This window comes from Ictidomys tridecemlineatus, chromosome 3 (assembly GCF_052094955.1).
Source record: "Ictidomys tridecemlineatus isolate mIctTri1 chromosome 3, mIctTri1.hap1, whole genome shotgun sequence".
NCBI classification, from domain to species: Eukaryota; Metazoa; Chordata; class Mammalia; order Rodentia; family Sciuridae; genus Ictidomys; species Ictidomys tridecemlineatus.
This window is the reverse complement of record NC_135479.1, coordinates 122042748-122064735: the sequence shown is the minus strand read 5'-3', so window position 1 is coordinate 122064735 and position 21988 is coordinate 122042748. Positions and strand designations below refer to the sequence as shown.

Below are 21988 nucleotides of genomic sequence, written 5' to 3'. Positions count from 1 at the left end.
TACTTGAATTGGATTAAATGAGTATTGGCTAGAGCATCCAACTCCACCTAAGACAATGTCTTTGGGTTAAATACTGGAATATGTGTGTGTGTGTATGTGTGTGTGTGTGTGTGTGTGTGTGTGTGTGTGTGTGTTGTGAGTGTAAAACATGCACAAAACCAGCCTCTTCTGGAAGAGACAACTTGGGCATGACCAAGACGTCTTCCTTGTCTTCCAAATGTCCCTATCTTTCTTTTCTGCTCCCATTTAAACTCTGGCTTTAATTCTATCTTAGTGTGACCTGCACCTTTCACTAACAAATGTGGAGCTAGTTGAAAATAAATTTATTTGACTCACTTTTTTCATACGTAGCATTTATTTGTCACAGTTCCTACCACACAAGGAGTCAAAAAGCATTTGTTGAGTTGTTAACTAAACAGAAGAAAGAACCCTAAATAGAGAAAGTAAAATCAGTATAAGTAGCTCTCTGACTCCCAGTGTTCCCTGGCTTGCCTACAATAAGCAAGCACTTTTCATACCACATCCACAGGTACAGGGGTTTGAGTGAGTTCCTGATTAGATATTAACACCTGGAAGAAAAATTATTAAATGCACAAGTAAAGAATCAAGCAAATGTTATTTAATGAAGCAATACTTTATGCAAAATTTAATGTATAAATTTTACTTAATTGGTCAAAAACCTTAAGAAGTTCCAGTGAATTTCTAAAGCCAGAGCTAAAGTGAGATAATTTAGGGACTCACCTTGAGTGGATAAAGACTCAGTAAGCAAAATCATAGAATTTGGAGGAAAATGGATGGCATTAGAGCAGATTATGCTAAGTGAAGCTAGTCAATCGTTAAAAAACAAATACCAAATGACCCCCTTGATATAAGGGGAGTAAACAAGGACAGGGTAAGGACGAAGAGCTTGAGAAGAAGATTTACATTAAACAGGGATGAGAAAAGGGGAGGGGAGGGGAGGGGAGGGGAGGGGGGATAGTAGAGAATAGGACAGACAGCAGAATACATCAGACACTAGAAAGGCAATATGTCAATCAATGGAAGGGTAACTGATGTGATACAGCAATTTGTATACGGGGTAAAGTTGGGAGTTCATAACCCACTTGAATCAAACTGTGAAAGATGATGTAGTAAGAACTGTGTAATGTTTTGAACGACCAACAATAAAGTAAAAAAAAAAAAAAAAAAGAATAATAATAGTTAATTCAATAAATTTGAAATTAATGCAAATAAATACATAATGAACAAAATATAATAAACATCAATAATAGGATTGATAAATGATATATTCTGAAAATATTACATGAGAATTATATCATGGTTGGTATTATATCAAAATATTCTAAGAGCATAATTACATAATGCTATGAATAAAACTCCAAGCAAACTAACAACAGCCCACAGGTTTCGATGCACATAGATTTGAAATTATAACCAGCTATGCATAGACATAGGCTTCTTTATAAAAGGAAATAGTTTAATACCCAAGGCTGATGTGGATTATTTTCCATGGGAAGCAATAAATAATTTTTCATGCTTAGATTTTAATTAGTGGTCAAACTATCTAATGTGTTAGCAAAGAAATTGATATTTCCCTCATTATGGAGCTCTTTAAAAAGTATTTGTTGAAAGATTTGTGTTTTCATTTAATTATTCACTCTTTTCTCATTTCTTAAGTGCCTAGTCCTGTTCTAAGCACTGAGCTAATACTCTGGCCAGCCTGGGGCAGCCATTCTTATGAGCAGACACCGTGATAGAATGCTGAGAAAGATCCAAGAGAATGCATGGGGGTTACCATGGAGAAGGGATGGCTTTTCCCTGGGGAAAGAATGAGGAGAGAAGCTGGAAGAAATTTCAGGTCAGTGTAATGCAATGTTAGTTAACATGCCCTTTTCAAAACTGCATTTTTTTTCTACCTTAAAGGCTGGTTATTGTGTCCAATGCCTTTCAATTTCAAATCATTTGGATGAAGCACTTTCATTTCAAGGAAATTTCCTCAAAGAAATGTTAAGAGATGTGTGTAAAAATTTCTCTCCATAAACATTCACCATTGTTGTTTTCAGAAAATAAGGAATAAACCTAACTAGCCAATAACACAACAGTGTTGCGATATACACATTGCAATAATGGAAGACTTCATGGTGGTTAAAAATACATGCATGAGGAATCAGAAATGATGTGGAAATGTGTATATACACCTGCTGCTCAATGTGCACCCTTGGCCAGCAGCATGGGCCTCACAGGGAAAGCTTGTTGGTCATGCAGAATCTCAGTCCCCAGTCAGAGCTACTGAATCTGCATCTGCATTTTTTAAAAGGTTCCCAAATGCTATGCACATTATTGTTTGAGAAGCACTGGTATATGCTGTATATTTTGAGGGAAAAAAAAGGGTATGGAAATTATAATTTCATGTTTGAAATTATAATAATTTATAATCCAGTCATAAACTGGGCTATTTTTTTCATTTTCTCCTTTTCCTCATATATTCTAAATATTCAATTAGAAATGTGTATTACTTTTGTTAAAAAAAACAAGTTTTATAAATGTATTTTCTTTTTTGAAAATGATTGTTCTTGGTTAATGATTTTTTTTCTAAATGATTAAATTCAGGTCAATAGTACATCAGAAGTTTGTAAAAGTATAATTTCACACTCAATAGGTTCTATGATCACATATTTAGTATGTGTGATTTAGAATATTAAAACATTGCTTCCATAAGTATCTTTCTATTCCTCTATCTTGCTCTTAAGTATATAAATTTCTTTCTTTCTTTTCTTTTCTTTTTTTTTTTTTTTTGATATCAGGGATTGTTGAATCCAGGGGCTCTTAAACACTGAGCCACATCCCCAGCCCTTTTTATTTTTTATTTTGAGGCATAGTCTGGCTAAGTGGCTTAAGGTCTTACTAAATTGCTGAGGCTGACTTTGAATGTGGGATCCTCCTGCCTCAGCCTCCCATGCCATTGGGATTACAAGCATGCGCCACCTCACCTGACTATATGAATATGTTTATTGAACAAGTCGCACCCATTGGCAGGTTACACACTCCCTCAAATAGTTATTAGTTTCTTTGGAACTTTATCCTCTTTTCTGATGCCATCCTAAAACTGCTAAGATAAAATTTAAAAAAAAAAAAAAAAAAACTTTTTCCTTTTGTTGTAGGTTCAAAAGCCTTCTAAGACTTCTAAGACAGGTGTAATTAGCATTCCAGCTGTTATTAGCATAATCTCCCTTGTTTTATCCTATCTCCTTCCTTAGAGCATTGTTGGATTAAGGCACATTGGAGGTGTTTGGTAAGTAGTCAAAATGAGAGAGGAAAAGCTTTTCCCCTGGAGAGTTGTCTGGTGGGCCCTGCTAGCCACAAAACTCGCTGGAGCAGACAGAACACAGGGAGGTGGAAGATATCAAAAAGAAAACAAAGCAAATAAAAAAAAACTTACCTGCAGCAGTTCTCAGTGCATCCCAAGACATTTGAGCCCTACAGGTCAAATCCCATTCTGATGCAAACCCTCTTAATATAACATTTTACTAATGAATTAAGGCACATGACCTCCCAGAAGGCAGGATGCAATTGTGCTTTGCTTATCTCATTCCATAGACCTTATAGAACAAGTGGAACAATGAGACTTGTCCACGGAGCACCCTAATGACAGAAAAGCTCGCCCGGATGGACATCTGTGCTCCTATATTGGAGAGACTTCTAGAGAATATAATGGGTGATGAACCAAAGAAAGAGGTTGCTTTTCAGTGGAAGAGATGAGGAGCATTATTGAAAACATACCAGAAGAAGAAAGCAAAATGGAAAATAAGTTGTTATCACAAAGGCTATCAGGTCAGGCTTTTTCAAAAACCATTTCATTTTAACCTCAAAAGAGATAAATAGTGCATGTGAGCTGGCTGAGATGTGGTGGGGCTCATAATTTCCCCAAGTTCACCCCCCTCGTGAATGGCAGAATGAGAACAACAGCCTTCCAGCTCTTCGCCCACTTCAAGAAGTAGTAGAGCACCAACACGTGTTTCCACCTTTACAAAGCTGACTAGCTGGAGAGCTCTCCTGCCCAAACCAATCACCTACTCTAATTGCCATGGAATTGGAGTTGGGACAAAGAACACCTTTGCATGACTCCACTAAGCAGGCAGCACAGCTTCAAAGAGCAGCTGAGGCTCCCCAGAGAAACAGGGGCTCAGCATGTAACCTTCTGTGTAAATCATCACATGTGCACTGCTACCAACCACCATCAGATGACAATGACATTTTAATGCAAGCATATGGATAACCCCAAACAAATTGAGCTGTTTCTCTTGTGTATTTGGTGATCATTTGAGTATTTAAAAGAGTACAATAAAAGTTACCAAAGCAAAGGAAAATGAGCTTCAAACTTCTTTGAAAATTTTTACCGTGGGCATGGTTATAAAGCTATACATTTGTGTTGCAGGCTTAACAGCTTGGCTAAATAAAGTCTACCTTGGATAGTAGTGGATTCTGGTTGAAAGCTCATGGGCTATAAAGTCAGAGTGGATTCAAATCCTGACTCCTTCATTGCCATGTGTGGGTCATATCCTCTTCCTTGGTTTCTCCTGCTCTGAAATGAAAAGGGTAACTTAACTTGAGGGTGCAAATGGAATAACACTAGTAAATTACCAGATAAATGGCTGGTGGGTGCTAATAATTACAGAAATCATTTTATTATAGAAATTTATAACTTTATTATAAAAATTTAATTTATTAAAAAATATAATTATGGTTATAATCCTGGGTTCACTATTCGTATCTTCTTTTCCACTTGTCTGTAATCTTGAGGAGTATGGGACCTTTCCTTTGTTCAGTTTTACAACTCTAACATGAAGCACATTCTCTTGTGTTCACTTTCTAATAAATGGGTATTGAATGAACGAGAAAGAGAATTGTAAAAATCTTCAAACCAGGCTATCCCAGGTCATTTCCAACTACCCCCGAAGTGGACCTGTATATCCCTATCAGTGCCTGAGCTCTCTTCCCTCTTCCTTCTTACATACCACACTCAATACCAAGAAAAGGGGAAATATCATGTCAGTTTCTCAGAAACTATTCCTAATTCCTTACTTCAAAATTTGCTGAAAAAAAATTCTACAAACAACAAACAAGCTATTTGAGTTAAAAAATCAAAGGATAAGAAAGTGTCTTTTTAGCAATAGGTAACTTGAATCTCCCTACTTCAAACCTAGTTCTGCTTGAGGTGGGGGGGTCCAAGAACTTTTGGTCTGAGAAACAAGAAAGCAAGTTTGCAAAAATAATCAAAATTTAAAATTTGATCTTGCTAAAGATAATTTGCCATAGAAAGTTGGTTATTTAAGTTCCTCAAATATACACTAATTTTTTTTTCTAATGTTCCAGGTGATTTGGGGCACAGAAAAATCCAAGATGAGTAAGACATGCTCCTCTTCCAAAAATATTGTCCTGGCCACCTAATAAGACTTAATATTTTCCTTTTCCATTTTTATTTCTCTAAATTTGTAAAGTTCTTGTTAACTCTTTTAAAACTGTTATCTCCACCCCTTTTCTCATTAACCCACATTTATAATTGAATTCTACATGATATAAGTTATATTGATGTTTTAATTCTTTATCAATCAATAAATATTTTCTTTAGAACTGTGTGCTAGGAGTCCAGGTTAGTTCAAATATAGACATGTGGTTTACATGTGCCTTGAATACCTGCAAACTAGGTACTAACGTATTTTTACATATACTCCTGGTGTCTGAATTAGAACAAGACATGTTCCATGCTTTTATAATGATGTCAAATTGGATTCTACTGTCATTTATAACTGAAAAGAATCAGCAAAGAATAAAAAGAGAAAGAAAATGCATGTACTTAAAAGCAAAGCAAGAATTATTTAAAAACATACCAAAGAACAATGTAGCATTTAGTTATTCAAGTTAAAAAGGAGTTTTTCATTAAGATATGATTTACATAGTGTATGTAACTTGATGAGTTTGACAGATGCATACATACACTTGTGTAAATGCCACCTTCCTTGCAGATGTTAACCTTTCCATCACCCCTCACACCCCATTCCATCAATCCCTACTCTCACACCCACTCTCAAGAGGCAACCACTAAATTGTGATATTTATCACTTTATATTTTCCTTATTTATTCTAGAACTTCATATAAATAGAATCATACAATTTGAACTTTTAGAATCTTATTTTTTAACCCCACAGCACTATGTCTTTGAGATTCATTCATGTTTTTGCCTATAGCAGTAGCTCTTCTCATTGTTGAGCAATATTCTACTCTGTGGATATACCACTATGCCTTTTGCCACTCTTCTCTAAATGGATGTGTGATTATTTCCTATTGTGGGCTATTGTTAATGAAGATGCTAGAAGTATCCTTAATGGAGCTTTATAGCAGGCTTTGAAATGAGATAGGATAAATGAAATAGTGTAGATCTTTCCCAAATTATTTTGGCTGTTTTAGGTCTGTGAACATTTCAAAATCAGATTATCAGTTTCTACCTGCCCCTCACCCCCCAAAATAAAGAGCAGGTGGAAGCTGGTAGAATTTTGATGGTAATAATATAAAGTCTGTAGAACAACTTTGGAAGAATTTACATCTTAATAATGCTGAGTGTTCCAACTAACAAAATTGTATATCTTCCTCTTTGCTTTATGAAATTCTTCATTTTCCTTAGTAGCATCTTATAGTTTTCAATGTCATACTTTTGCATATATTTTCATAAACTTGTTCCCAAGTAGATTATGTTTTTGATGCAACTATAAATGATATAGTAAAAAAATTTTGATCATTTGTAGAAGATATATAAAATACACCTTGGTTTTTATATATTGCTTGTTTATTTTTCTTGCATTTAAAAAAATGCATAACTGAAGCTATCCAAGAATGAGGTTTTGTCATGGGAATGTTATTACATAAGATTGCACAATCATTGATATGTACAGATTTATTCAGGTTCTCTAATTTTTATTGTACCAGTATTGATATCAACATATTTTAAAGACTTTTTTTTCATTTCATCTAAATCATTTTATTTTTATCCAGAACACTCTATTATTATCCTTTTAGTACCAGTAAGGTCTGTATACTTATCTCATATTCAATTCTGGATGTTTACAATTTATATTTTCTTCTTCCTTTTCTTAAACACTGTAACCAGTGTTTTATCACTTTCATTGAACTTTTCCAAGAACCAATTTTTTGTTCCATTGATTTTTCCCTATAGTTTGTCTGATTACAACTTTATTGATTTTTTTCCTCATCCTTATTATTTCCTTCCTCTACTTATTTTATGTTTAATTTGGTCTTCTTTTCCTAGCATCCTAAAGTGACAGCTCAGAGCACTGATTGTATACTATTGCTATTTTCTAACTTGAGTACTTAAAATCACAAATTTCCCGCTAACCACTGTTTTAATGATATCCCACAAATTTTGATATTTTAACTAAACTTTAATTTAGTTAAAAATTTTATTGCATATCCTTTTATTTAAACTTTGACAAATGGGTCATTTAGATATGTGTCTTAACTTAGAAAGGAAAGTTTGGAGTTTTTGTTATTGATTTCTAATTCCATTCCATGAAGGTTAAAGAACTTTTAAACTTATGACTTGCATTTTGACCCATCCAATTTTATCTTTTGAATATTCAATGTTTGCTTGAAAATAATATGTATTTCTCATGATTGAGTATAGTTTTCTAAAATATTAATTATATTAATTTAATTAACAATGTTCTTTAACTCTTCTGCATTCTTGATGATTATTTTCATGTATTTATTCTAGCAATTGCTAAAAAGAGGGGCTATAAAAATCTGGAAGTCATGTGGAAGCTACAGAAGATAAAGGAAAAGAGATGGGGGGAATCTTAGGAAAACCAAAGGGAGACCAGTAGAGGAAAGGGCTTAGGGGGAGGGAGAAAGAGAAAGAAAGGGGAAATACTTCAGAATGATATTATGCAAATCATATCATTATATTGTGTGCATGAATGTGTGACAATGAATCTGATTTGTAATGAACCAATAAAAATCTGGAAAACAATCTGGAATTCAAATGGTGGATTTGTCTTCCTCCATTTAATGCTGTCCATTTCTGCCTCATGTATTTTGAAGTTCTGTTATTAAAATAGTTGTGTTTTATTATTTCCTCTTAATGATTTGACTTTTTAAGTGGCCGAGTTTATTTCTGGTCATTTTCTTTGTCCTGAAATCTATTTTGTCCCATACAGTTATTCCCACTTTCTTATGATCAGTCTTTACACCTTGTGTTATTTTTCTTTTTATCAAAGTCCTTATGGTACCTATAGTTGGGTCATGCTTTCTCAACCAGTCTGGCCAACCTCGACATTTAGTTACAGTGTTTACATTGATTAAATTTAATACAAACATAGTTAACTTTAAATCTTTTACTTGGTATTTGTCTCCTGTGTGTCCCATTTATACTTTTCTTATTTTTGTTCCTACCTTCTATTGGATACATGAGATATTTTGTAGGTCCATTTATTCTTCTAATTTATTTATGGTTTGCTTAGTTTCTGTATAGATCATAATGTGAATCGTTGGCTTAATCTGTCTCAATCAGCACACTCCCTCTTCACAAACATAACAACCTCACAGCGCTGGGCTGCCACTTACTATCTGCCATTTTTTGGTTGCTATTGCCAAGTATTTCATTTCTATGTTATAAAACTCACTTCACAATGTATTTGGTTGGCTTTTTTGTTTTTTAAATATTAGTTTTCATTTAAAGTAGTTTAAAATGAAAAATTTATTTTTATTTTCTAGATCTTTATCATTTCAGATGCTCTTCATTCCTTTGTATGATCTGAATTTCTGTTCTCATTGCCCTTTGGTGTAAAGAACTTTGATTTTTTTTTTAATAGCATAGACCTGCTTGTGTTAAATGCTCTCAGCATTTATTTGTCTGATCATGTCATTATTTCACCTTCAATTTCAAAGAATATTTTACTGCACATAAACCAAAGTGCAGTAGAATCTATGATGGAATTCCTTGAAGATCATGCTTCCTTGCCTTGTGGATTGCTTTTTTAAATGAGGGCCCATGTTCATTTTCACCTTTTCCCACTGTCTGCTCTAATATTTTTCTTTTACAGATGGTTTTCATCAATTTGATTATGAATGGTCAAGTTGCACTCTTTTTGTTTATCTGCCTTGGCAATCATTGAATTTTTATGTTGATTTTTTCCATCTAATTTGGTTATTTTTATGCATTGTATGCATTATATCATATCATCGCATAATATCATATCATATTGTTTCTTTAGTTCCCCCTCCCCCAAGCTCTAATTTTTATTTATTCTGTTTCTGCAGTCTCAATTACATGTAGGCTACACTGTTTGGAATTATCCCATGGGCCTCTGAGGACCTCTTCATTTTTACTCAACCCTTTTTTCCTTTATGTGTTTCAATTTGGGTAGTTTCTTTAAACTTCAAATTCACTGCCTTTTTTTAAAAAAAAACCTTTTTCAATGTTGATATGATGTTAATCCTATCCAACTGTTATTCTTTCAGATTCACATTTTTTCAGTTCTAGAATTTTCCCTTGGGTCTGTTCTTTTTATAGCTTTTATTTCTTGGTTTGGATGCCACATCTATTAATTTTCAATTTGTCTTTCAAATTTTTGAATAAATTTAAAATAGTTATATAAAGTTATTGTTAGCTAATGCTAATATCTGTTATATCTCTATATCTTTTTCCATTGAGTTTTTCTCCTGGCTTTGTGTCACCTTTTCCTGCTTCTTCCAATGTGTAACAATTTTATCGATATTCTAGATTTCCATTATATTCTTTAAATAGTTTTAAGTTTTGCAGTACTGGCCAATTAATTTACTGGTGGATTACCTTAATCCTATGGAGGCTTAATTTTGTCAGGTTGGGTCTGGAGTCATCCTTACTATTTATAAGGTGTGGCCTTTCTGCTGTCCCAAATGAATTCCTAAATTTCACTCTGGCTAGTTGGACTTCAAAGTCATAGCACAGTGAAATCTTTAGAATCATTGGGTTCAATTCAAACATAGCCATTCCCTTCCAGACCTCATAACATCTTTCTTCATGTACACTCATGCTGCTATATAGCCAAAAACCCTCAAGGCAGCCCCAATGCAGATTTCTGGAGCTATTTCTCAGGAGTGTTTTTTCCATCTTCTCTGTCCTGTTCCAAAATGAGGTCCCAAAGAATATTTTTATGCTGTTTTTCTGTGTGTGTGTATGAACATGTGTGTGTGATGTGGTGTGGTCTGTGTGTTGCTAGGGATTGGACCCAGGACCTCATGCATAGTAGACAGGTGCCATATTATTGAGTGGCATCCCCAGCCCACACTCTGTTTTCTGTATCTCAAAAGATCAACTTATTTTTCTTGAGGTTGAGCTCTTCCACCTGAAACTGCAGTTTTGAAAGTTTCTCACAGAAAAAGCCTGAGTGAAAGTGGAAGTCACTTTATGCATCTCTTCTCTCAGTAATCATAGTCCTATGTTATATGTTGTTCAAAGCCTGCTTCACGTGGCTGCACTAGTTTTCTATTTGGAGGGTAAGTCTGAAACATTTTAGTCCATCATTACCAGAATTGAAATCCGATGTCTACACTATACAGTTATAAATAAAGGTGAAATAAGAGACTTGAGCAACAAGAACCTTATGATAAAAAGTTACTATTATCACCTTTATTAATGACAAAATCCTACAAAGCACTATCATGCCAAAGAAGAGAAATTTAGACTCAGGTTACACAAAGTCACTTGGAAAATGGTAAAGCCAGCATTTACCAATCAGAGCAAGTCTTCCTGCACAGTCTTCATTTCCCCTGCTTACCACAATTTTGAAATCACAATGATTAAAATCATAGCAGGTATCCTGGAGAGGACTTGAAAGACCAAGGGCCTTCGGCTGGGAAACAGATTAGAGGGAGCAGAACGTATCCTTGGAAGTGGGGAGAGCCAAACTAGAGTGAAGAATTTGTGTGAAGAAAATGCTGAATTATTTGGATGATGTCAGTCAAGATTTTTAGATTATATTTTGTTATATCATTTCAGCCACAGATTTATTTTTCAAATGCAATGGTAACTACATAATTATATACATTTATGTTATAGACTCTTCCATTTCTGTGTTTATAGTCTCATGAATACTGAAGTGCCTGTCAATCTTATTTACACAGATGATTAAAGAAGGTGAAAGAGAAAAGAAAATGGGAAAAGGTAAATTTTTTTCTCTCCATTCATGTCTGGTTGGTTTTTATAGTAATGTAAGGAATTTCTCCAAGCCTACTCAAATATCAAGGAGTCTTGAATTGCCAAAATTCCCCTCCTGAGATCACAGGATACATGTGGCCTTTCCTCATTTAGCTAAAATTTTATCTACAAAGTCTTCCTTTTGGCTCATGACCTCCTCTTCCAGGAGGCTTATAATCTATTTAGAACTATCATTTAAGCAGTCTCTCTGCTGCAGGCAGGGTCCGGGACCTCTAGTCCCAATCCTAGTTTTGAAGAGAATATCCACGTCTTCAACTGTAAAGAATTGTTTTCTTTGTATGGGAATGAAAAGCAGATATTTGTTTGGTTTTAAATTTATGTAAATGTTTACAGGGTACTTTGATTTTTTTTTCTTTATGATATTTTGAGTTGAATTGCTTTAGCGCCATATTGCTTGGTGTCTAATTTAGTTAATGACACAAATATCCACTAACACCTGAGCACATTGGTACACCTGGAACTGTGGACTGTGCCAGAATTTTTATCTTACCTGATCCTCATCATAGCCCCATGATATAGGTTCTATTATTATCCTCCCATTTTACAGATGAAGAACCTTAAGCCTGGCACACTTGAAAAATGTGTCTGAGACTACCTGGCAGTAATCATCTATATTATGAGTTGAGCTGAAAAACAAACAAAAAAAGAGTTGAACTCAAAAATTTAAGCACTAGAAGAAGACAAAATTCAATTGTCAAGCATACATGAAGCCAGAAAAAAAAAAAAAGAATTTTCTATGAGGACTTCACACATAACAAATAGCTTTAGAGTCAGGCACATATATATTCAAATTAGGGCTCTCCCATTTCCTAGCTAAGGGGACAGTGGGAAAATTACTCATTCTGGATTACTCTGTTTTATTTTTATCTCTATAATTCAGCAAAATTAACAGCCCTTGGTGAGTCATGATAATTAAAAAAGATAGTGTCTATAAAGTAATGATAGTAGCTACTACTATTATCCATTATTATTTTACTGGATGACCCATCTTGACTCAAATTTAAGAATCTGGTTTCCCTGAAAAGCAATTTCACCACTCACTAGCTTCATGGCCTTGGGCCTATAACTTAAACTTCTGAGGCCTCTGTTTCTTTATCTGAAAAGGTACAGACAATACCAATTAGCTACTTTTAAAGCTGCAAGAATACATTTGTGTGTGTGTGTGTGTGTGTGTGTGTGTGTGTGTGTGTGTGTGCTCAGAGTGCTCTCTATATGATACTTGTGATGATGGCTAGAAAAAAAATGTATAATGGACTTGTTCAAAATCCAGTACACATGGGGAGCAAATGCATGACAAATTGAATTAGGAAAAATCCATAATCTCTGAAGACTTCTTTCACTTGGCTTTGTCTCCTGCCTGCATCCCAAGTAGAGCAACAAATTCCCATGGAAGAGCTGTGCCATAGCTCATGGATCCCACTTATAAAGAAGAATTCAGTGGGGAAAGCATCATTCTTCTGTGTCTACTTCAGCATGGAAGAGCAGGTTCCTTGGCCACAGTGTTGCCTCAGTGTCTCAGTAATGTAAACTGGGTGCACAGTGAAGACAACCCACGGTGCCCAGGAAGGTGGTAACAGACAAGGACAGTGGAATAGATTATGGTCCACAGAGAAACATTCAGAGCAGCAGGATCTAGCAAGGAAAAACTTGGTGATCACAGATAAGGTCTGGCAGAAATAACTGAGGAAGACTTCGAAGGGAATCCTACTATACCGATGAAAGCAATGAGACAGATTAATTTGAATAATGATGAACAAGGTGACCTCATTTTTATCCACAGTGTGGTAAGGTCTAGAGAAATTCAGGTTGCATTATAATAGAACTGGTAATTATTATCACTATTATGGTATAATTTCACTGGAAGCATAGATTTTGCTAGTAGTTGTCTGCTTGACATTTGGGGTTGCACCAATTTTTAGGAGGCATAGAACCAATTTCCTAGTGGTTTGAGATTTGACTTTCTTTTGATATTGCTTACTGGGTCACCATGAGTAAGCTCAGAAGAAATTGTGTTTGTTTCTTAAGTATATTTCCCTTTTTAAATTGCTGGTGTGTTTTTCCATATGCCTAATTAAAGTTTGTAAAAACCTGCATGTTTGTATTTTCCCTTGCATCCCATGAGAATAGAGTTATTTTTTTAAATGCCCTAATTAACATAGGGACAATTAGAAATAGGAGTCCATGAACTAGTGAATTTCTCATTATTAACTAAAATCTAAAAAATATTTCTCTTAAGAACGTCAATTCAAGACACTGCCATCTCAAATATGAATGTCACAGGCCTATGTAGTATGATTCATACTACAAACACATCAGAGAGATTAGAGGGATTTTTATCTTTTTTGTTTGTTTAGTTTTTATTTTTTTCAGAAAGTCACAAAGGAACAGTTCTTTTGTTAGACCTCATAAACATAACAAGTAGGAACAAGAAGATAATTTAATCAAAAATTTTATATGCCCAGTACTGCTGAAGTAGGATTCTTTTCTCTAGTTAATTTATCTTTAAAATAAATCTCTTCCCTCAACAAAAATTCTTCAAAAGGACAAATAATCTGTGAACTCATCATGAGCAATCTGATAGGGAGGTTGCACAGGGAAATGAAGCATAAATTTTTAGGAGAAAATGACAAAATGATATGCCTTTTAGTATTTGACCTCAAAAAGTAGTGTTTATTTGGCAAATCATCCAAAGAGATAAACTGCTTCATATTGGAAAAGCAAGGTCTCCTTACCATGAAACTAATCTTCATCCAACTCTGCAATACAGAGATTAGTGAGAATATGATCAGTTGCCTGGCTGATTAGAAAATGGGCTTCCCCAAATCTTTTTTTTATGAATTCATCTTTCATATGGAAAATTTGTTAACCTCAACATCCAACCAAAAGATAATGGCTTATTATTTCTGACACATGCTCAATCTTGAGGATCATAAACTCTTTCAAGACAGGTATGTTTTCAGTGTATCAGTAACTATTTCTAAGTAGGGGCAGTTACTATTATTACTTAACAACACTTACAGCTACAAATGATACTACATAGATTATATTATTTATTTAATTAGAACTGTGTGAGGGAGGCACCATTATTATTCCCATTTTACTGAGATGAAAACCAGAGCTAAATAATTCTTCCAAGTTCACATGATCAAGTTTTAGACACACAAGTCTAACAAGTGAAACTTGCCTAGACAAGTTTGTACTTATCCACCATATTACTAGTCTGACATCATAAGAATAGCTAAATGAGAAACAGAAGATCTCCAAGTCTGAATTCCCAAGGCCAGGTACTTGGATATTTGGGGAGAGAAACATGGAGGTGCTCCACTACCTAGCCTTCAGGATAAACCAAGTGGAAAATTAAATTTGCTTGGGAGAATTATTATAGAGTTTTACTAGAAACTTTACCTGTCCCTAAATATCAAGATTTAGGAAAGTACCATGGGTTTTGGAGGAAGGAGGTAGAAACACCTACTGTAAGGGAGGTCATCTGACAGCAGGGAATTAACTTCCAGTGGAAAAAAAGCAAAATGTGTCCACTTGAAGACTCAAAATCCCTCTGGCTCTGGAAGGATCAGTGTGGTTTCAATGCCTAGTTAGAGAAAAGCTAGCAATGGAAATATCCGTTCTCTGTTTGACTCGAGTGAGATTTGGTTTGACAAAACCATTTTTATAAAGCAGAATACCAACTTGTTCCACAGGTCACCCTATTTGTATGCTATTTTTCCAAGATGAGTAACACAGATTCATTCTCTAGTTTCTGAAGAAATTTCTTCTCACTATATTTTGACTATCCTGTGTAGAAGTGACCTGAATTAAAATTATCTAGTCTATTACTGATTTTTCCCTCTAAAATTACAGTTGTGCTATAATGTGCAAATTTTCATTGCTCTTCAACATGAAATTAAAATTACATAGTTATTTAAAAAAAAAAGAACCTCAATTTACAATTTTTGAAAAGAAGTCTTGGACTTCAAAGTATAATTACCTAGAGCTCATTAAAATGCAGGATTATTAACCTAAGAGCTGAAGTTTCTAGTAATAGTGGATCTTTTATAAGAGTAATTATAAGAGTCATAAATATTAAGCATGAAAGTAACACTCTACATTTAAAGGGAAAGTGTGTGCCCTCATCTTTACTGAACTCAATGTAAAAAGAAGACAACGTAGAAGCCACCAGAATGTTAAACAGCTAAGCAAAAGCCCTGTATTTGGGCTCTTTATTAAAGTAAATTATTATAACACAATGTCCTGAAATGTTTTATGATGAAAGAAACAATGGATAAAATATGTCCATCAGTGAAAAATATTTGTAGTAGCACCTTAAGTGGTCTTTTCCCTAAACTGTCCTTGAAGAAAAATGTGAGTAGAAATAGTATATTTAGTGTGATAAGAATTAAGTAAACAAATGAAGAATAAATGACTACAGTGAAATATGCTTATATAATCACAGCAGTAATCTGAGTGATAGATTTATGGGTTATATTTTCACATTTTTAATAACTCTCAATGATTTCTCGGCTTTCTACAGTAAAGATGCATTTCCTTCAGTTTGATCTATGTTTTTTTCAATTATAGTTTTATTTCCAAAATTTCTAATTCTTTTTTGTAACTGCTCTTTCTTTACATTTTTCCATTATCCCTTACATCTCTCGGGACATTAATTGGGTTTATTGTATTTTGCCATTGTTGACTCTTTTCAATTATTTTCTGCTTATTTTTCCACCTTGTCTGAAGAGAGGAGTTCAAGTTACTGCAAACTTCTATTAGCACAAGAATTGGGGTATGTGTTTGTAGGTGTGGGGGAAAGGCAGCTGTACCATTGGGTTGTGTACCTTTGTGAATAATATTCTGGGAATAATTCCTTTCCAGCTTATCACTAGAAAGTAAGGGCACTGCCTTGCTTCTACCCAAGTCCTACACTCCTCACTCCCATTTGGAGAGAGCCAATCTCATTTTTGTCCCTGCCCTGATTCCCTCCTGACTTTTACTTCTACAGACTGAAGTCCAGAGTATCTTTGTTTTTCTTCCTCTTCCTTCAGCATTTCCCTGCCTGGAATTGTGATATCCCCCTCCTCCTAGGATTTTTCTAGTTTGGGAATATAGCAAAAAAATGTTTTGACCATGAACTATATATTTAATAGCTAATACAAAAATCTTTTCTATTATTGTTAAATATTTGGATTGAAGAGGGCAACCACAAATTGTGTTTAGTTTGCCATTTTGAAGTTGAAAAGGAAAAAAAAAACCACAATTTTTAAACATTACTCTAAAACTACCATCCTGGTAGTGTTTTAGTTTTGCTAATTAAAGAAAAAGAATAAAGAGAGAATGAAAAACTGAGTGATACCAAAGAACTGCAGTTCAAAGATGTGATGTAAATACCTCCACCACCCCCAGTCCTGGTTTTGTTTTGTAATATTTCCCTGGTGCGTCTTGTGATCTTTTTTCCTCCCGATTAACTTCCTCTTTTCTTTTTGATAAATAAGTAAAAATTCCATGCTTAAATATTGACTATTTTAGTGTAAAGTTTTAAAGAAAGCACAAAATTATAGTCAAATAGTCAAGTAATAATACAGTTAAAATTTAAAATCTCTTTTGATTTTAAATGCATGTCCAACTTACCAATGACTTCAAACAATAAAACTTATAAAAGCTTGCTTGTTCATGAGGCCTACTTGCAGACATCACAAAGGCTACGTGATTCCAAGAAGTTGGTATGTACTCAAGGAAAAATGTCAGCCCGCATTTTGGAACTGGCCCCTTGAAATTGCTACTAATATAATTTAACTTTGTTCTCTCCGATATCTAAGAATCAGAAATTCATTCTTTTAATTCTAAGGTATTCTTTATGACTTAGAGTATATTTGATCGATATATTTTCTATAAAACTTATTTTCTTCTTTAAAAAAATGAGAATCAAATAAAAAATCATTACCAAAGCAAGTCAAGATGCTTATTCTCTTAGCTTATAATTTTGAAATTTTCAGATTGAATTTTATCCTATTGAGGTTCAAGTTTTATTTACAGTCAACAAAATGAGATTTCCTGATTCTGTAAAAAGGGGAAATCCCCAAATTCCTCTGGATATCAAACATGTTTTAATAAATCACATTTCACAACTTAAGGGTAAAGTGATAAGAATCAGGCAGACTAGATTTCTTTTTAAATACACATGGATTATAAAATAAAGGTGGAGAAACTTGGCACAGAATGCTTTGGTCTTGCCAAATCCTGAAATATTTATGAAAAAAGAAGAAAAAAAGTTTTGAGTTACTTTCCAAGTTCCAAATATGTTTTATAAAAATACTGGTATTAGCTTTGCCTGAAATTAACTTTAGTTGTTAACTATAGGATAATATAGCTGAGAATTTCTGAAATGGGAGTAATAGTTAATAAGAATTGCAATATATTAGTGCTGACTAATCTTTATTTGTATCTAACTCAAAGAATTTTAAACTTATGAAATTAGATTTGGGGCAGACCACTGGCAAAGAATTCATCTCGCTCTTTAATACATTGCTTGGGTGATAGGGTTGGTAAACAGAAAATTTGCAAGAAAATATACTCATTCATAGTTCATCATAAAAAATACTAAAGTGAAGTAAGGAAATTTTATATTTGATAATTTTCATCTATCAGATTGGTAGAGATTACAAATATTGATGGAACCTAGTTTGACGAGGGAATAAAGAAATAGCATTTTAAAAAAATATTTTTTTAGTTGTAGTTGGACACAATATCTTTATTTATTTTTATGTGGTGCTGAGGATCGAACCCAGTACCTCACACGTGTGAGGTGGGCATTCTACCACTGAGCTACAGTCCCAGCCCAAGAAATAGCATTTTTCTTTTATAAAACTTTTTGTTATAACTTTTGTGGAGAGAAATTTGACAAAATCCAACAAAAGATGCCAATAATTTCACTTATAGAAATTTATCTTTAAAAATCAAAGGCATATGCTAATATGCATCTGTAGGAATTTTCATTAAAAATGTTATAATATGCAACAACTATAAGCAACGAAGTTGATAATGGGGGTTGATGCACTTTTTATAATACATTCATAAAAGCTATTAAAGTAATATTGTATAATCTACATAAAATATGAAAATTTACATAATTAAATTGCTAAATGCAATAGAGCTAGCAAAACCACCATGTTAGGAGCTGATTGCATCAGAAAGTGTATAGGTGAAGAGAATCCTCTTTCATTCTATTTTCTTTCTTGGAGAGAGTTCAATGGCTCAGCACTCCAGCATCCCCTTGATACCAGTGTCTTTGGTGGTATTAAACAAGCTAATGGCTTTAAGTAGTGTGGTTAAGCTAACTCCCTGTACATATTTCCAATCTAGACTTCTCTCTGTATTTATCAAACCAATCACCACTTGGGTAGCAAATGTCTCAAACTTAACATATTCAAAAATGAACTCTTGAGTTCTTGATCCAAAGAAGTATTTTTGGAAGATACTTCTTCCAAAATCTATCTCATCTCAACTAATGTCAAATCTATATTTCAAAATACTCAAGTCAAGAGACCACAGAGCCATCTTTGAGTCCACACTAGTTTTTATTTCCTACTTCCAATCCACTGACAAATTCTTCCTTTCACAAAGAGTCTGATCCCTTATCTCTACCTCCATTTTATCTGTACTCTGATCCAAATCAACATTATGGCTCATCTGAGTTATCAAAATAGCTCCCTGTTTTTACTCTTTCTTCGTATTGTCTGTTATCTAAATAGAAACAAGAGTAATTGTTTTAAAACAGAAATCAAAACACATCACTGTTCTACTCAAAACCATTCAATAACTTCCGATTTTACCCCAATTAACAGTCAAGTCATCATAATGGGCTATAATGCCCCCACTTGATCTGACCTGTCCTTATCATTACAACCCCTTTCTACTAATCTCCCCATTGCTCTCCTTAGCAAAATTCCCCTCATTTTTTGTTTCTTCTATCCCAGGTTCCCAAACATCTACCTGGCTTATTTTCACTCTTCTGGATCTTTCCCCAGTGGTCAAAATGGAAGATTCCCTAAACAGTCTACAATCACCTTTTACTGAATAACCTCCATATTCCTCTTGCTTGTATTCTTTCATAGGATTTCTTAAAATCTAGGATACTATATAATATACTTATTATTTTGTTTATTCTCTGAGCCCTGCTTCCACCCCAGATAAAACATAAACTCTGCAGAATAAGGATTTTTGTCTGTTTGTGTAGCTGCTATGGATCCAATGCCTAGACTAATGCCTAGTAGGTATCGTAAGTGCTCTATGAATAATTAAGTGAATGGTAGAGCTGTATACTAAAGTAAGAGTAATTGTCATTGGATGGTAGAATTCGGGGTGATTTTTATTTCTGCTTTTTGCATATATATTTTAAATAGACTATTTTTAGAGCAATTTTAATTTCACAGAAAAATTAAGTAGAAAGTACAAGAGAGTTTTCATATGCCTCTGTCCCTTTAGAGTCCCATACACTCACCCCCATATTCTCTCATTATCAATATTCCTACATCAGGGTGGTACATTCATTACAATTGATGAATTACATTGACACATCATTATCACCTAAAATCCATAATAGATATGAGGTTCACTACTCTTTTTTTTTTCTTCTCTACTATAATTATTTTCATTTATTTTTATTAGAGCTTTATAGTTATGCACAGTAGTTGGGTTCATCCCAACTCAAACATACATGCATGAAAATTGATTTCAGTTCATAATCCCACCCTTTTCCCTACCATCCTGCCTCCCCTCTCCCATCCTCCTTAGGGTTCTTGAAATACATGCTATGGGTTTTTATAAATGTAAAATGACATATATTCACCATTTTAATGTCTTACAGAGCAATTTTACTGCCAAGGAGTTCTCCGTATTCACCTAGTCACCCCACACTTCCTTCTAATTCTTGGAAACCACTATATGTTTTTACCATTTCCTGGTTCATTTTGAGTTTTAGCAATTATGAGCAAAGCTGCTGTTTGTGCATTAAGTTGTTCTGTGGACATAGTTATCAACTTATTTGGGCAAATACTAAGGAGTATAGTTGCTGAATTTTGTAATAAACTCCTAAACATCTTCCAAAGTGACTGTGCCATTTCACATTCATACCAGCAATGTAAGAAAGATCCCGTTGCTTCTTATTCTCACCCACATTTAATACTGTCCGTGTTGTGGATTTGGGCAATCTGACAGGTATGTGGTGGTCTCACTGATGTTTTTATCCACGATTTCCTGATGAAATAATATTTAATATCTTTTCATTCACTTATTTTCTAGATGTACATCTTCTTTGGTGAGTTGTCTGTTCAGGACTTTGGTCCATTTTTAATAAGGTCATTCATTTTCTTATTGAGTTTTAAGAATTCTTTGCATAGTTTGGATAAGAATCCTTTATCAGATGTTTCTTGCAAATATTTTCTCCCAGTCTGAGGCTTGTCTTCTCATTCTCTTAAAATCATGCTTTTATTTGGAATAATGTTCACATTTTTAAATAAATGTTTTAGATCATCTGATAAATAGGAATGAAATTATTTTAACTTGTAACTGGGTATCTGAAAGCTATGTTTTAGTTATACCCTACAAAGTATACATAAATCAATAAAACCTGAATATTTATAACTGGATATCCTCCTATAAATATTTACTTCATTTGTAATTGTAGCCATTGCTGAGATTCCTCATTCCACACAGTTCATGTCATATCTCGTGTTTTATAGGCACAGTAAAAGGATAGGGCCATATAGAGCACTTGTTCTATTTCTAAGCAAAACGTCTGTCCATGAGTCTGTGATTTTCCACCTTGTGACCTTACCAGCATGCTCTCTGTGTGGATTCAGCTTGATATGACTACAGTGATCTTGTAACCTCCATGATTGCCCCTGGGTAACCTTGGTCAGGTTTTCCCTCATAGTTTTCCAGTGTACTATGAAAAGACAAAAAACTTCAGAGTAGATATGTGGAGATTTACAGCTGGACCCTGGCACCAAGGATGTGCCTAACTTCTTGACATTAGCTTGAGATAAACCAGGTAATTCTGCCTGGGATGAAGTCTTTTTTATCCTGACCACTTTATAAGCCCTCATTTTTCTGATTCAAATAATAGGGATCCACTTGGTCTTGCTGCCACCCAAAACCAAATTTCTGTCAGTAAGTCCCTCAATTAAATTTCACTTTATGCAGTCCTGGATGTGTATGCCTCTTTCTTTGATCTGAGCACACCTTGGGGCTACTCCTCATACACTGGGGCTGGGCTGTTCTGGAGTACTCTCTTTACCTTGAACAGAAGGTGTCTGTTAGGGTTTAAATAGAAGATGTCCCCCAAAAGCTCCTGTTACTGCAGAATATTTAGAGATGAATGATTAGATTATAAGAGTTATAGCCTGATGTGTCCCTTCTAGTTTGAATGGAAACTGTAGGCAGGTGGGGCATGGCTGGAGCAGGTGAGTCATTGGAAGTGTACCCTAGAAGACTATATCTTCCCTGTAACCTCTCCCCTTCTCTTTTGCTCTCTGTGCTTCCTGACCCCTCCATGAGTTGAGCAGCTTTCCTCCTCTGGGTCCTTCCCCCATGATGTGCTTCGTCACCTTGATCTCAGAACAATGGAGTTGGCCATCTATGGACTGAGATCTCTGAAATGATAGACCCTAAATAAATTTTCCTCCCTCTAAGTAGTTTTTACTGGGTATTTGGGTCACAGTGATGCA

At 34.4% G+C, this 21988-nt stretch overlaps 1 protein-coding gene across 4 annotated transcripts in view; it reads right to left on the bottom strand.

The window, feature by feature from the left end:
- The window catches only part of LOC144376329 (uncharacterized), a 156531-nt gene that overhangs the window by 37655 nt on the left and 96888 nt on the right, over positions 1–21988 (bottom strand). Inside the window, exon 1 of one of the 4 annotated variants that reach the window (XM_078043682.1) lies at positions 4465–4582. The exons of the other annotated variants lie outside the window; for them this stretch is intronic. Coding sequence (XP_077899808.1) covers positions 4465–4498 — 34 coding nt within the window. The 5' untranslated portion in view covers positions 4499–4582. Of the gene's footprint in view, positions 1–4464; positions 4583–21988 lie in introns of those variants that run through there. 4 annotated transcript variants of the gene reach the window in all.